The 14390-nt window shown below is 41.0% G+C and overlaps 1 protein-coding gene across 5 annotated transcripts in view; it reads left to right on the top strand.

The window, feature by feature from the left end:
- The window catches only part of si:ch211-15d5.11 (nuclear receptor coactivator 7), a 112758-nt gene that overhangs the window by 84843 nt on the left and 13525 nt on the right, over positions 1 to 14390 (top strand). For all 5 annotated transcript variants that reach the window (XM_060847572.1, XM_060847573.1, XM_060847571.1 and 2 more), the window contains one exon: positions 12304 to 12463. In XM_060847572.1, coding sequence (XP_060703555.1) covers positions 12304 to 12463 — 160 coding nt within the window. The remainder of the gene's footprint in view (positions 1 to 12303; positions 12464 to 14390) is intronic.

Here is a 14390-nt window from a genome sequence, read left to right as displayed (position 1 = left end):
CGCAAACCAGTCATCCAGCCACTGAACTAACCAATCCCTAACGAGCCAATTGACCTTAGCTCAATTGGCTGGATGAGTGGTTTACAATGCAGAGTGACACCAACAGTGTGGGTTCAATTGCCACACCAGCTGAGTTTGCCACAAAGGTCATACCTTCTCGACTTTTCCCCTTGCCTGAGGTATGGCAAGCCTCAGGTTAAATCACTACTAGTCACCTCTCTGTAATGAAAGAGCAGTTCTCTGGGACTAGGGCAACTTTTACCTCACCTGTAGAAAAGAAAAAAAAATTAGAGGGAGGGATTTGAAACAAAAGTATTTAATATTTATAAATTACAAATTTCAGCCAACTTATAGATTGGGAGCCAGCAATGTTCCTGCTGAATTTTGTTTAGAGTATAAGGTTTTTGAATATTTAAAACAAAGCATCTCCCTTAACTTTGTTTTTTTTCCCAGAACAAGAATTAAGCTTCAAAGGTTGGCCAGTTAGACTACACCTAGCATGAAACAAATGAGGATATAGAGGAGCCTCACACATGTTAGTGCTCGGTCCCTTCATGGTAGCTACTGCAGACTCAGAGCTCGCAACCCCAAGATTCGGGCTTATGATTCCACTAGTACCCGGTCATTAATGTACATTTGTCTTGTCAATTTGAACATTATTTATGGAAATTTAACAGAGGGATACATGTCATTTCATTTTTCACACCAAATGTTTGTGTTTTTTGATTACAGTCAAGGTCAAAGTTTCCTGTGCTTAAACAAGAGAGACAACAGTAGGATGAGGGAGGAGTTGGCTAAAGTAGACTGGAAGCAAAGACTTTATGGTGTGACAGTTGACGAGCAGTGAGAATCTTCAAAGCAATTTTTCAACATGCTCAGCAAAAGTATACCAGGAAGGACTATAAGAAAAGAGGTAATCTGCCGTGGGAGGCTATCAAATTGAAAGCGAAGGCATACAAAGTGGACAAGATCAGCAGGAAACTAGAAGATTGGGAAAGCTTTAAAGGTCAACAGAAAGCCACAGAAAATAGCAATAAAGAAAAGTCAAAAGAGAACATGAGAAAAAATCTAAAATAGACTTTAAAGACAGATAGAGTCATAGCGATGTACAGCATGGAAACAGACCCTTCGGTCCAACCCATCCATGCCGACCAGATATCTTAACCCCATCTTGTCCCACCTGCCAGAACCCGGCCCATATCTCTCCAAACCCTTCCTATTCATATACCCATCCAAATGCCTCTTAAATATTGCAATTGTACCAGCCTCCACCACTTCCTCTGGCAGCTCATTCTATACACATACCACTCTCTGTGTGAAAAAGTTACCCCGTAGGTCTCTTTTATATCTTTCCCTCTCACCCGAAATCTACGCCTTCTAGTTCTGGACTCCCCAACCCAATGGAAAAGACTTTGCATATTTACCCTATCCATGCCCTCATAATTTTGTAAATTTCTATAAGGTCACCCCTCAGCCTCCGCGCTCCAGGGAAAACAGCCCCAGCCAGTTCAGCCTCTCCCAGTAGCTCAAATCCTCCAACCCTGGCAACATCCTTGTAAATCTTTTCTGAACCCTTTTAAGTTTCACAACATCTTTCCAATAGGAAGGAGACCAGAATTGCACGCAATATTCCAGCAGTGGCCTAACGAATGTCTTGTCCATCTGCAACATAGCAGAAGTTTCTATAATATATAAAACTAAAGAATGATTAAAATAAACATTGGTCCTTTAGAGGATGAGAGGGGCATTTAGTCGTGGGACATGAGGAAATGGCTGAGGCACTGAATAGGTATTTGGTGTCGGTCTTCACAGTGGAGAACACAAATAACGCGCCAGTAATTGTCAAAGAGACAAAGGTAGTTGAAAACCTGGAAACAGTCATGATCATGGAAGAGGTAGTGTTGGGCAAGTTAATGAAGCCAAGGATAGACAAATCTCCTGGCCCTGATGGAATACATCCCAGGGTACTAAAAGAGATGGCAGGAGAAATAGCAAATGCACTTGAAGTAATTTTCTAAAATTCGCTGGATTCTGGGGCAGTTCCAGCAGATTGGAAAACAGCAAATGTGACACCACTGTTTAAAAAGGGCAGTAGACAAAAGATGGGGAATTATAGAAAATGTTAAGTTAACTTTGGTAGTGGGGAAGTTGCTTGAGTCTTTTATCAAGGAAGAAATAGTAAGGCATCCAGACAGAAATTATCCCATTGACTAGATGCAGCATGGGTTCATGAAGGGCAAGTCATGTTTAACAAATCTTTTGGAATTCTATGAAGACATTACCAGCACGTTGGATAATGGGGACCCAGTAGATGTGGTGTACCTACAGTTCCAAAAGTCTTCAACAAGGTGCCACACAAGATGCCTCTGTATATGATAAAAATGCATGGCGTTATGGGTAAAGTATTAGCATGGGTAGAGGATTGGTTAACTAACAGGAAGCAAAAAGTGAAGATAAATGAGTCTTATTCTGGTTAGCAATCAGAGACTAGTGGTGTGCCTTTGGGATCAGTGTTGGGATTGCAATTATTCACAATTTACATAGATGATTTGGGATTAGGGACACATGTAGTGTGTCAAAATTTGCAGATGACATTAAGATGAGTGGCGCAGCAAAGTGTGTGGAGCACTGAAACTTTGCAGAGGAACATAGATATTTTAAGTGAGTGAGCAAAGGTCTGATAGATGGAATACAATGTTACTAAATGTGATGTCATCCATTTTGTTAGGAGTAACAGTAAAAAGGCCTGTTACTTGAATGGTAAAAAGTTGCAGCATGCTACTGTGCAGGGGGACCTTGTGCATGAGTCGCAGAAGGTTGGTCTGCAGGTACAGCAGGTAATTAGGAAGGGAAATGGAATTTTGTCCTTCATTGCTAAAGGGATTGAGTTTAAAAGCAGGGAGGTTATGTTGCAGCTATAAAGGGTGCTGGTGAGGCCACACCTGTAGTACTGCATGCAGTTTTGGTCTCCCTACTTGAGGAAGGATATACTGACACTGGAGGGTGTGCAGAGGAGGTTTACTAGTTTGATTCCAGAGTTGAGGGAGTTGGCTTATGAGGAGAGACAGAGTAGACTGGGATTATATTCAGTGGAGTTTAGAAAAATGAGAAGGGATCTTATAGAAATGTATAAAATTGTGAAGCAAATAGATGAGATAGAAATAGAGAGGATGTTTCCACTGGTGGGTGAAACTAGGACACAAGGACATAGCCCTCAGAATTAAGGAGCAGAAGATTTAGGACCGAATTGAGAAGGAACTTCTTCACCCAGAGGGTTGTGAATCTATGGAATTCCCTGCCCAGTGAAGTAGTTGACAATACTTAAGTATAAATGTTTTTAAAGCTAAAATAGATCATTTTTTTGAACAATGAAGGAATCAATGGTTATTGTGAGAGGGTGTGTAAGTGGAGCCGAGGCCACGAAAATGATCTTATTGAATGGCAGAGCAGGCTCAAAGGGCCAGACGGCCAACTCCTGCTCCTCGTTCTTATGTTCCTCACTACCCTGATGATGTGCAGTGTCATCAACACCCTGTATCCCAAATACTTGATGTCCCGTATTATACAAGAATCACTGATAAACTGGAATTATTTTGAAATATGTGATGTGAACAAACTCAAGATCCTGTTTAGTTGCAAACAGGATAACTCAGCAATGTTAGTCATGTTAAGTTCCTGCTTGGACTAATTTGTTTTTAAGAGAACTGACTGCATAGATAGTAATGTTATCGTGGCCTCCACACAGGGGTGTGTGTGTGTGTGTGTGTGTGTGTGTGTGTGTGTGTGTGTGTGTGTGTGTGTGTGTTGCTTATCCTGAATGGAATCTGCTGGCCTATTCAGTTGAAAACACTGCTCCTTGAGCTGTAGATGATATTGAGCCTGTTTCTCATTTCAGATCGTAATCATCATTGTCTAGGTGTTGTAATATTACCTTGTTTGCGGTGAATGAAAGCTGGGCATTTGAACCAGAACAGGGGGTTTATTCAAGTTTATAGAAATATTTGAAACCACTGTTCATTTTGATTACTTTGTGCTGGCAGAAAGAGTATGTCGAAACATTAAGGTCTCCTCGAGAGCTTGTGTTGAAAGTGATCCCATTTAGAAAGGTGTCTTGCTTTTTCTGCCAGATAAATTCACTGCAGTGCCTGCTTTAAGCCATGTGCTGACCTGATTAAACCTAAGTTGTCACTGATATTGAGAGGGAAAGGGAAGGGAAGTGGGTGGTGAACTGGGTAGAGCAGAAACAATTGATTTAGTTTGGAAAAAGAACCTTATAAACTTGAAAAGATCAGTAACATCATTTCTACAATCCATGCAACTCAGCAGCATACAAGGATCCACCTCATATATAACCATGCATGCAAATTCTTGTGGCCTAGTGGTGATGTCCTTACCTCTGGGAAAGGAGGCCCAGGTCAAAGTCCCACCAGTTTGATAAGTGTGTCATAACATCAGTGAACAGGTTGATGAGAAAATATCTGAAACCACCCTCATGAATGGATAATCACTGGATTGTCCTCTAGAGTTTTGACTGCCCTTTGAAGTTTGTCATCATTCATACACTCCTGCTGTATTTGGGTAGGGCAAATCTGGACAGGATTTATACTATTCATGGTAAGGTGCTGGGGAATGTTGCGAAACAAAGAAGCCTTGGGATGCAAGTTCATAGTTCCTTGAAAGCAGAGTCGCAGTTAGACAGGATAGTGAAGAAGGTGTTTGGTACACTTGCCTTTATTGGTCAGCCCGCATTGAGTCTAGAAGTTAGGAGGTTATGTTGCAGCTGTATAGGACACTAGTTAGGCCACTTATGGAATGCTGCATTCAGTTCTGGTCTCCCTGCTACATGAAAGGTTTTGTGAAACCTGAGAGTTTTCAGAAAAGATTTACAAGGATGTTGCAAGGGTTGGAAGGTTTGAGCTATAGGGAGGGGATGAATAAGCTGGGGCTGTTTTCCCTGAAGTGTCGGAGGCTGAGGGGTGACCTTAAAGAAGTTTATAAAATCATGAGGGGCATGGATAGGGTGAATAGATAAGGTCTTTTCCTCAGTGTAGGGGAGATCCAAAACTAGAAGGCATAGGCTTAAGGTGAGAGGGGAATGATTTAAAAGGTGCATAAGGGGCAACATTTTCACGCAGATGGTGATGCGTGTATGGAACGAGCTGCCAGAGGACGTGGTGAAGGTTGGTATAATTACGATTACAAGGCATCTGGATGGGTATATGAATGGAAAGGGTTTAGAGGGATATGGGCCAAATGCTGGCAAATGGGACTAAAGTAATTTAGGATATCTGGTCACAATGGACGAGTTGGACCGAATGGTCTGTTTCCATGCTGTATATCTTTATGACTACAGTTGAAAACAAAGGCAAGTCAAACAGTCAGGGCAGACAGGGTCAAAGCAGAGAACAAGGTCGGACTAATAAATTAACCTGCATTTCTTTCAATGCAAGAGGCCTAAAAGGGAAGGCAGAAGAACTCAGAGCATGGTTAGGAACATGGGACTGGCATATCATAGCAATTACAGAAACATGGCTCAGGGATGGACAGGACTAGCAACTTAATGTTCCAGGATACAAATGCTACAGGAAAGACAGAAAGGGAGGCAAGAGAGGAGGGGGAGTGGCGTTTTTGATAAGGGATAGCATTACAGCTGTGCTGAGGGAGGATATTCCCAGAAATACATCAAGGGATGTTATTTGGTTGGAACTGAGAAATAAGAAAGGGATGATCACCTTATTGGGATTGTATTATAGATCCCCTAATAGTCAGAGGGAAATTGATAAACAAATTTGTAAGGAGATTTCAATTATCTGTATGAATAATAGGGTGGTTATGGTAGGAGATTTTAACTTTCCAAACATGGGCTGGGACTGCCATAGTGTTAAGGGTTTATATGGAGAGGAATTTGTTAAATGTGTACAAGAAAATTTTCTGATTCAGTATGTGGATGTACCTACTAGAGAAGGTGCAAAACTTGACCTACTCTTGGGAAATAAGGCAAGCAGGTGACTGAGGTGTCAGTGGGGGAACACTTTGGGGCCAGCAACCATACTTCTATTAGTTTTAAAATAGTGATGGAAAAGGATAGACCAGATCTAACAGTTGAAGTTCTAAATTGGAGAAAGGCCAATTATAATGGTATTAGGCAAGAACTTTCAAAAGCTGATTGGGGGCAGATGTTTGCAGGATGGCTGGAAAATGGGAAGTCTTCAGAAAAGAGATAATGAGAGTCCAGAGACAGTATATTCCTGTCAGGGTGAAAGGAAATAGGTATCGGGAATGCTGGATAACTAAAGAAATTGAGGGTTTGGTTAAAAAAAGAAGGAAGCATATGTCAGGTACAGACAATATAGATCAAGTGCATCCTTAGAAGAGCATAAAGGCAGTAGGTGTACACTTGAGAGAAATCAGGAGGGCAAAAAAGGGACATGAGATAGCCTTGGCAAATAGAGTTAAGGAGAATCCAAAGAGTTTTTACAAATACCTTAAGGACAAAAGGGTAACTAGGGAGAGGTCAGCAAGATGACCTTTGTGTGGAACGCAAGAGATGGGGAGAAGTAAATGAGTATTTTGCATCAGTATTTACTGTGCAAAAGGACATGGGAGATATCGAATGTAGGGAAATAGATGGTGACATCTTGAAAAATGTCCATATTACTGAGGAGGAAGTGCTGAATGTCTTGAAACGCATATAAGTGGATAAATCCCCAGGACCTGATCAGGTGTACCCTAGAACTCTGTGGGAAGCTAGGGGAGTGATTGCTGGGCCTCTTACTGAGATATTTGTATCATCGATAGTCACAGGTGAGGTGCCGGAAGACTGGAGGTTGACTAACGTGGTGCCACTGTTTAAGAAAGGAGGTAAGGACAAGCCAGGGAACCATAGACCGGTTAGCCTGACCTCAGTGGTGGGCAAGTTGTTGGAGGGAATCCTGAGGGACAGGATGTACATGTATTTGGAAAGGCAAGGACTGATTAAGGATAGTCAGCATGGCTTTGTGCTTGAGAAATCATGTCTCACAAACTTGATCAAATTTTTTGAAGAAGTAACAAAGAGGATTGATGAGGGCAGAGAGGTAGATGTGATCTATATGGAGTTCAATAAGGCATTTGACAAGGTTCCCCATGGGAGACTGATTAGCAAGGTTAAATCTCATGGAATACAGGGACAACTAGCCATTTGGATACAGAACTGGCTCAAAGGGAGAAGACAGAGGGTGGTGGTGGAGGTTTGTTTTTCAGACTGGAGGCCTGTGACCAGTGGAGTGCCACAAGGATCAGTGCTGGGTCCACTACGTTTCGTCATTTATATCAATGATTTGGATGTGAGCATAAGAGGTATAGTTAGTAAATTTGCAGATGACACCAAAATTGGAGGTGTAGTGTACAGCAAAGAAGATTACCTCAGATTACAACGGGATCATGATCAGATGGGCCAATGGGCTGAGAAGTGGGAGTTTAATTTAGATAAATGTGAGGCGCTGCACTTTGGGAAAGCAAATCTTAACAGGACCTCTACACTTAATGGTAAGGTCCTAGGGAGTGTTAGTGAACAAAGAGACCTTGGAGTGCAGGTTCATAGCTCCTTGAAAGTGGAGTCTCAGGTAGATAGGATAGTGAAGGCACCATTTGATATGCTTTCCTTTATTGGTCAGAGTTTTGAGTACAGGAGTTGGGATGTCATGTTGCAGCTGTACAGGACATTGGTTAGGCCACTATTGGAATATTGCGAGCAATTCTGGTCTCCTCCCTATCGGAAAGATGTTGTGAAACTTGAAAGGGTTCAGAAAAGATTTACAAGGATGTTGCTAGGGTTGGAGGATTTGAGTTATAGGGAGAGGCTGAACAGGCTGGGGCTGCTTTCCCTGGAGCGCTGAAGGCTGAGGGGCGACCTTATAGAGATTTATAAAATCATGAGGGGTATGGACAGGATAAATAAACAAAGTCTTTTTCCCTGAGCTCGGGGAGTCCAGAACTCGAGAGCATAGGTTTTGGGTGAGAGGGTAAAGATATAAAAGAGACCTAAGGGGCAATGTTTTCCACACAGAGGCTGGTTTGTGTATGGAATAAGCTACCAGAGGAGGTGGTGGAGGCTGGTACAATTGCAACATTTAAAAGGCATCTGGATGGGTATATGAATAGGAAAGATTTGGAGGGATATGGGCTGGGTGCTGGCAGGTGGGACATCTGGTAGGCAGGGACGAGTTGGACCAAAGAGTCTGTTTCCATGTTGTACATCTCTGACTCTATGGCTGCTGCAATCCTGAGGCGAATCTGAAACTGACAGCTTTTACATCCAGGAGAAAGTGAGGTCTGCAGATGCTAGAGATCAGAGCTGAAAATGTGTTGCTGGAAAGGCGCAGCAGGTCAGGCAGCATCCAAGGAACAGGAAATTCGATGTTTCGGGCATAAGCCCTTCTTCAGGAATCCATTCCTGAAGAAGGGCTTATGCCCAAAACGTCAAATTTCCTGTTCCTTGGATGCTGCCTGACCTGCTGCGCTTTTCCAGCAACACATTTTCAGCTTTTACATCCATACCAGGGTCAAACAAGGTTGTGTTATGGCTCCTCTTTTTTTCATCTATCCAAGGGTCATCATTCACCAAATAAAAGATGATCTACCACCTGGTGTCAGCATCCAATATCACCTGGACAGGAGGCTGTTCAAAACTGCTTGTTTCTGAGCAAGAAAAAAACTCACCATCATGGACATCCACGATCTTCAGTTTGCAGATAACTCTTGCAAGATAGATTCTGCGCAGGACGTACAAAAGACATTCAACTTCTTCAATACCTCATGTATAATACTTGGCCAGTCCTTAAAAGTCACCAAAATGAAGGTCCTGCACCAAACCCCCCTGACCCATTTGGAAATCCCCTGTGCTAAGTAGAAGGGATGGCTCTGATATATGCGCATAGAATCATAGAGATGTACACCACGGAAACAGACCCTTTTGTCCAACTCATCTATGACGACCAGATATCCAAACCTCATCGTACTTCCCAGATCTTGGCAGCCACTTCTCCCAAGGGACTATCATCTATGAAGAAACCCAGGTCAAATCAACGGTGCCAGTGCTGCCTTCCTCAAGGTGTGACAAAGTGTCTTTGACAACAGGGATTCTATGGAAGTCAATAATTGGCCTTGTTAATTGGCTGTTGTGTTGACCATTTCCCTCTAATGCAATAAAACCTGGAGCGTCTACCAATGTCATATTAATATGCTTGAGAGCTTCTGCCAGCATTGCCTACGTAGAATCTTGGGGATCGAATGGATGAACCACCGCACCAATATGGACATCCTCCACGAGGCTGTGTCTGCCATAATGGAAGGCCTACTCCTGAAGAACCAACTCCAGTCGATATGTCATTGCATTTGGATGCATTAAAACTGCTTCCCTCAAATTGTTCTCTCTCCAGTTCTGGTTTGGTCAACATTCAAGGGGCGGCCAAAGGAAAAGTTTTAAAGATATGCTCAAGGTCAACTTGAAGCACAAGAGGTATTGACACCACTGACTGGGAGGAGAAAGCTGCTGACCACTCAGCATGGCACCTCCTGATCTGTCAAAATGCAAGCAACCATGAGGTGTAGTAACAGTGGCAGAGAAAGAAGGGAACCAACCCAGGGCCACAGATTCCACTTCTTTATGCAATAATTGCTCCCATTGCAAGGAAACCTAAATTAGGTTTCAAAGCCTAGTCCAACATTAGGCTCCTCAGTCAGCTAGCCTGAGAAACATACTCAATTTTGAAGAACCATCAATCATGCTCAATTCAACGACACACTTAATCAAGTAAAATCAACAAAAGCACAGCGAGAGATACCTATTATATTAGTTACTCAATCAGAAAATTAAATCACCCTGGGACGTAATGAGTTTTTAAAGTCAGTTTTAAGGAGTTGAATTAGCTGTGTGTGAAGGATGAGGTTGCTGCTGGTTTATTTGGGTGGGTATTTCCTACTCACCATAATCTCAGTAATCATGTCGAGGAGAAAGTGAGGTCCGCAGATGCTGCAGATCAGAGCTGAAAACGTGTCGCTGGAAAAGTGCAGCAGGTCAGGCAGCATCTAAGGAACAGGAGATTTGATGTTTCAGGCATAAGCCCTGAAGAATCTCCTGTTCCTTGGATGCTGCCTGACCTCCTGCGCTTTTCCAGCAACACATTTTCAGCTCTAATCATGTCAAGGGACTAACACATGAGGTCGGTCTGATTTATCTTCTTTTGGCAGTTTCTAGTAGCAGAAACAGAATAGGTATTCACAGTTCTTTTGGCAAATGAAAAATAAATTACTCTTTTAAGCATATCCCATGGCATTTGTTCTAAGCATCGTTTCAAGCTACACAAACCTAAATGTACATACTTTTTTTGCTGGCTGAGGTTCTAGTACTTCATTGTTGACAGAGTCAGTGAAGCTGTTTACTATGCTGGAAGAGAGCCAAGAGATTACACCATTGTCATAGAGGGATGACATATAGTTATAAACATAAAACATTCAAAAGTTGCTTAAAATATAAGTTGTAACTTTTTTGCAATTAACATGAGGCTTCCGACCACTCCTTTTGTTGAACACTGTTATGTGATACTGGGGACCTGTGAATGTAGATTGCAAGTAATTATCTACATCATCACAATGTTAACTAAGGCAAGCTCCTAATTAGTCAAGACAAGCTGTTTACAGCCCACTTTAAAAGCCCTATCTGTTGTGTAGATTGGTTCAGTCTTCTGACTGGAAAGACTAGCACATGAAGAATCCAATCAGTGAGTATGGATCTTTCTACTGTGGATAAGCTAGCCTTTTGTTAATGCTGTTTTAGGTTTTAAGGGTGTATTGAATTGAGGGTGATTACATATAGTGGGTTATTAAAAACAGCTGAATTGTAATGGTTGTGGAACTGGTGTTACTGACTTTTTTGTTTGTTTGTAGAATTATGGTCTTCTCCAAATTAATCTTTGAAATTTGATTAAATAATCAGTCTTTCTCATAATAACATTTGTTTAAGTAGCTCAGCGGTCTGAATTATCAGTTGTATTAATTGTTTACAATTACCTAACTTGTAGTACAACAATGGCGGTATGTTGGCTTTATATTGGTAACTTTTAAAAATTTAGTTGATGCTAATTTGAATCAAACCTTTCTTTTGTATCGGCAGTGGCAGAAATGTTTTCTATTCTAATGAACTGGAACCCAGCACACTAATGACTTGTTATTTGGTAGTATTTCTGATTTTAATATGGGAGATAAGAATCTTGCATGAAGTAATTTACATCATTCAGAATAGTGTAGATGAATAGCTTCTGTCTAACACTCATTCTGTAAGACCTGGTATTACACACCGATGCAGAATAGAAAGGACCATCTATTTAGCTTTCCTTTTCACTATCCTCCTGTTGAGTACACATTCAATTGCTTTTTTTTCTAAAATAACAAGTGAATACCACTTAGTTGCTTTTGATCATGTTTTTGAAAAATAAGTCCTTTTTTTTAAATTTATAAACAAATGACTGATATTGCCTATTTTTATAATGTAGGTAGAATGGCCTTGCCAGCATTTTGAAATTGTTCCTTTCTAAACAGTTAAGGAGCACATTAAAAGATTAAGTCTTTGACTTTTTAAAAAATTTTTGAATATGTCAAATTCCTTGCCAGATGACAGATTTTTATTCTTTTTTGTTAAAAAATCAGGATGATGTAGTAAGTTCTCAACAATTCTTTGCATTGCATGTGCATTTTAATTCTTTTAAGTAATGCCAAAGTCTATTAGTGCCTAACTTTGTGCAGATAAAGCTGTTATTAGGCTGTATTTGTGCAAACAATGAGAATCCTCACCATTTTAATTTACGATTGTCAGGGCTTTTAGATCTAAGCTAAATTATCCTGGCAAAATCAGGAGAGATGGTTTCTGATTGTGATGGGCACTCACTTTTTAAAGTGATCTGATTTGTTGAATTCTTAACCCTTTGCTGGGTTCTAGTTTTGCTTTGGAGACCTTAGCACTTCAGCATGAGATTGGATGAGTTTTTTTATAATGAGATCTTGACAGTATTTTCCCTTCCTCATGGACATAAACAAACAATCCCATGTTACTCTTTTTAAGTCTCCCAGTGCTTTGGCTAACATTTTTATATCTTACCCAACACTTAGATTCCCGTAAATCGGTTTTTATCTCGCTATCTACCAAATTTCCCTACTTTGCAAGAGTACTCTTCAAAATGTATTACTTTGGCTGTGAAACATTTTTGGGCTATGAAAAGTACTATATAAATGTGGACGTGTACTTTCATTTACTGTTTTGTCATGTAGAGTGGCTGAACTACATACATACCTGAAACATTGGCGACCTGATATTTATTTGCCTGAATCAATGGGTGACACGCAATTCCGTGACTTTGTTTTCCTCGATGGGAAGTGTGCGTTTCCCTTGAATGAGAAGCTTTTTGGTGGACCTTTTGATGAATGGGAGGTGAGTTAATCTTTTAACTTGAGAATGTGTGCACAAATGAGGGTTGTGTGGAAGCTGTTCTTTGACTATTCTGGTTTGCAATTCATATGCTCAATAGTGCATTGCCAGAAACAAGTCCAGTGTAAATGGTCAACGTTTTCTCTTTGCCAGTGACCACCATCTCCTATAAAGACCAGTTTTGTTGCTTATCCCTAATTACTGTTTTGAGGCTTGTGAATCATATTGAGCTGGTTCAGGAGTCTTGTAGGCCAGACCAAGTAAGGATGTCTGATTTCCTACTCCAAGGACGTTGTAAGTTAGATCGGTTTTTGACTCATTGTGATAGTAATGGCAACAATTGAATCTAGTTTTCAATTCCAGCTTTCATTTGCTCTAATTCTATTTCAATGCGGTCAGTAAATTTTGTCAACTTTTGCATTTTGCTTATATTCCATCCTGATTGCTGGCATCTATTGTCAACTTAATGTCTTCCTTCCCTCTACCCAGCCTGACTTCCAAAGGATAATGAGTGCTTAAGGTGCAGGTTATTTAAACTTCCTCTATTGGAGGAGTGAAACCATTTGTTTCACTTTTTTGTTTTTGAGACGCTGCTTTGAAAAAAGGAAACAGAGAAAATTGACACTCATCTCACTTTTATCCCCCACCTAGAGGTACAAATTTTTAACCTTGAGCAGACTCAATTTTTTCTTATTTGTAAAGCAGAAGCCTCCCAGCTGAAATAGACTAATATAAAGCTGCTGCAACTTGCAGGTCAGGTCAAGATAGGTTTTGAGTCCTGGAAGCTTTTCGGTCATATGACTGAGACTTACACTTGGGAACTGATACCAAAAGCAGGTGTCTTGCACACTTGGGAACCAGATTTTAATTCTGCTGATATGTCGGATGGCTTATCTATTTTTGTTTGAAGAAGAATTTGCACTACGTTGTATGACTCTAGTCAAGCCTTTTTCTTGGTCTGGGTTCTGGGCAGGCAATTGTTCTTTATTATACCTGACTCAAACTTCAGTTAGCTTTACAAGCATGAGCAGAGTACATGCTTATCTGAATAGAAAACTGAATGTTTGTTTGCCTAAACTACCTGAGGTGATTAATGGAGATCAGATAGCAAGACAAAACCCTGGACGCTGACGTCCTTAAAGGAGCTGATATGCTAAGTATGCAGGAGAGATGGTGGCATAGTAGACTAGTAATCCAGAGGCTCGGGCGAAAGCTTTGGGGGAGCATGGGTTTAAACCCTTCAATGGTATTGATTTAAATTTTAGATTCAGTTAATAAATCCTGGAAGATTATAGTCTTCAGTGGTGACCATGAAACTACAGAATTTTTGTTTTAACCTAACTTTTTTTTGTTCCTGATATGAGCAGGAAACTTTCTTCCTTTTTTATTCTGTCTGAGTAGAGGATAAGCAACATGGATTTGTGCTAAAATATCCTCCTGAAATGGTCAAGCAAGATGTTCAGTTCAAAGACGATTTGGGCATGTCCTATGAAAGAATAAAGCAAAGAAATTATGCTGTCATGTGAAGAGTACTAATGATTAAGTGATGAAAATGTAACCTACATTCCTAGGAAACGCATTTTATTAGGTTGCAGCAAAACAGGTATTTGCCCCATTTATACCATTCTTGTCACCCACCAGCTTTCACTCTCTCTCTCTCTCTCTCTCTCTCTCTCTCTCTCTCTCTCTCTCTCTCTCTCTCTCTCTCTCTCTCTCTCTCTCTCTCTCTCTCTCTCTCTCTCATCCTGCCCCAATGGGTGGAACTGATTACACTCATGGAGGCCAGTCATTATGTAAACTATGGAAGTTGAGCAGGATTCCTGTTGCTTTTCATTACTAGGTTAGAGACAAAACTGCAGAGGCTGGAATCAAACACAGACAGGCAGGAGGCTTGAAGGACAGAGCAGAGCCTGGCAGCGTCAGGAGATGG

Source organism: Hemiscyllium ocellatum, chromosome 30 (genome assembly GCF_020745735.1).
Source record: "Hemiscyllium ocellatum isolate sHemOce1 chromosome 30, sHemOce1.pat.X.cur, whole genome shotgun sequence".
Taxonomy (NCBI): domain Eukaryota; kingdom Metazoa; phylum Chordata; class Chondrichthyes; order Orectolobiformes; family Hemiscylliidae; genus Hemiscyllium; species Hemiscyllium ocellatum.
This window is presented reverse-complemented; position numbering and strand designations above follow the sequence as displayed.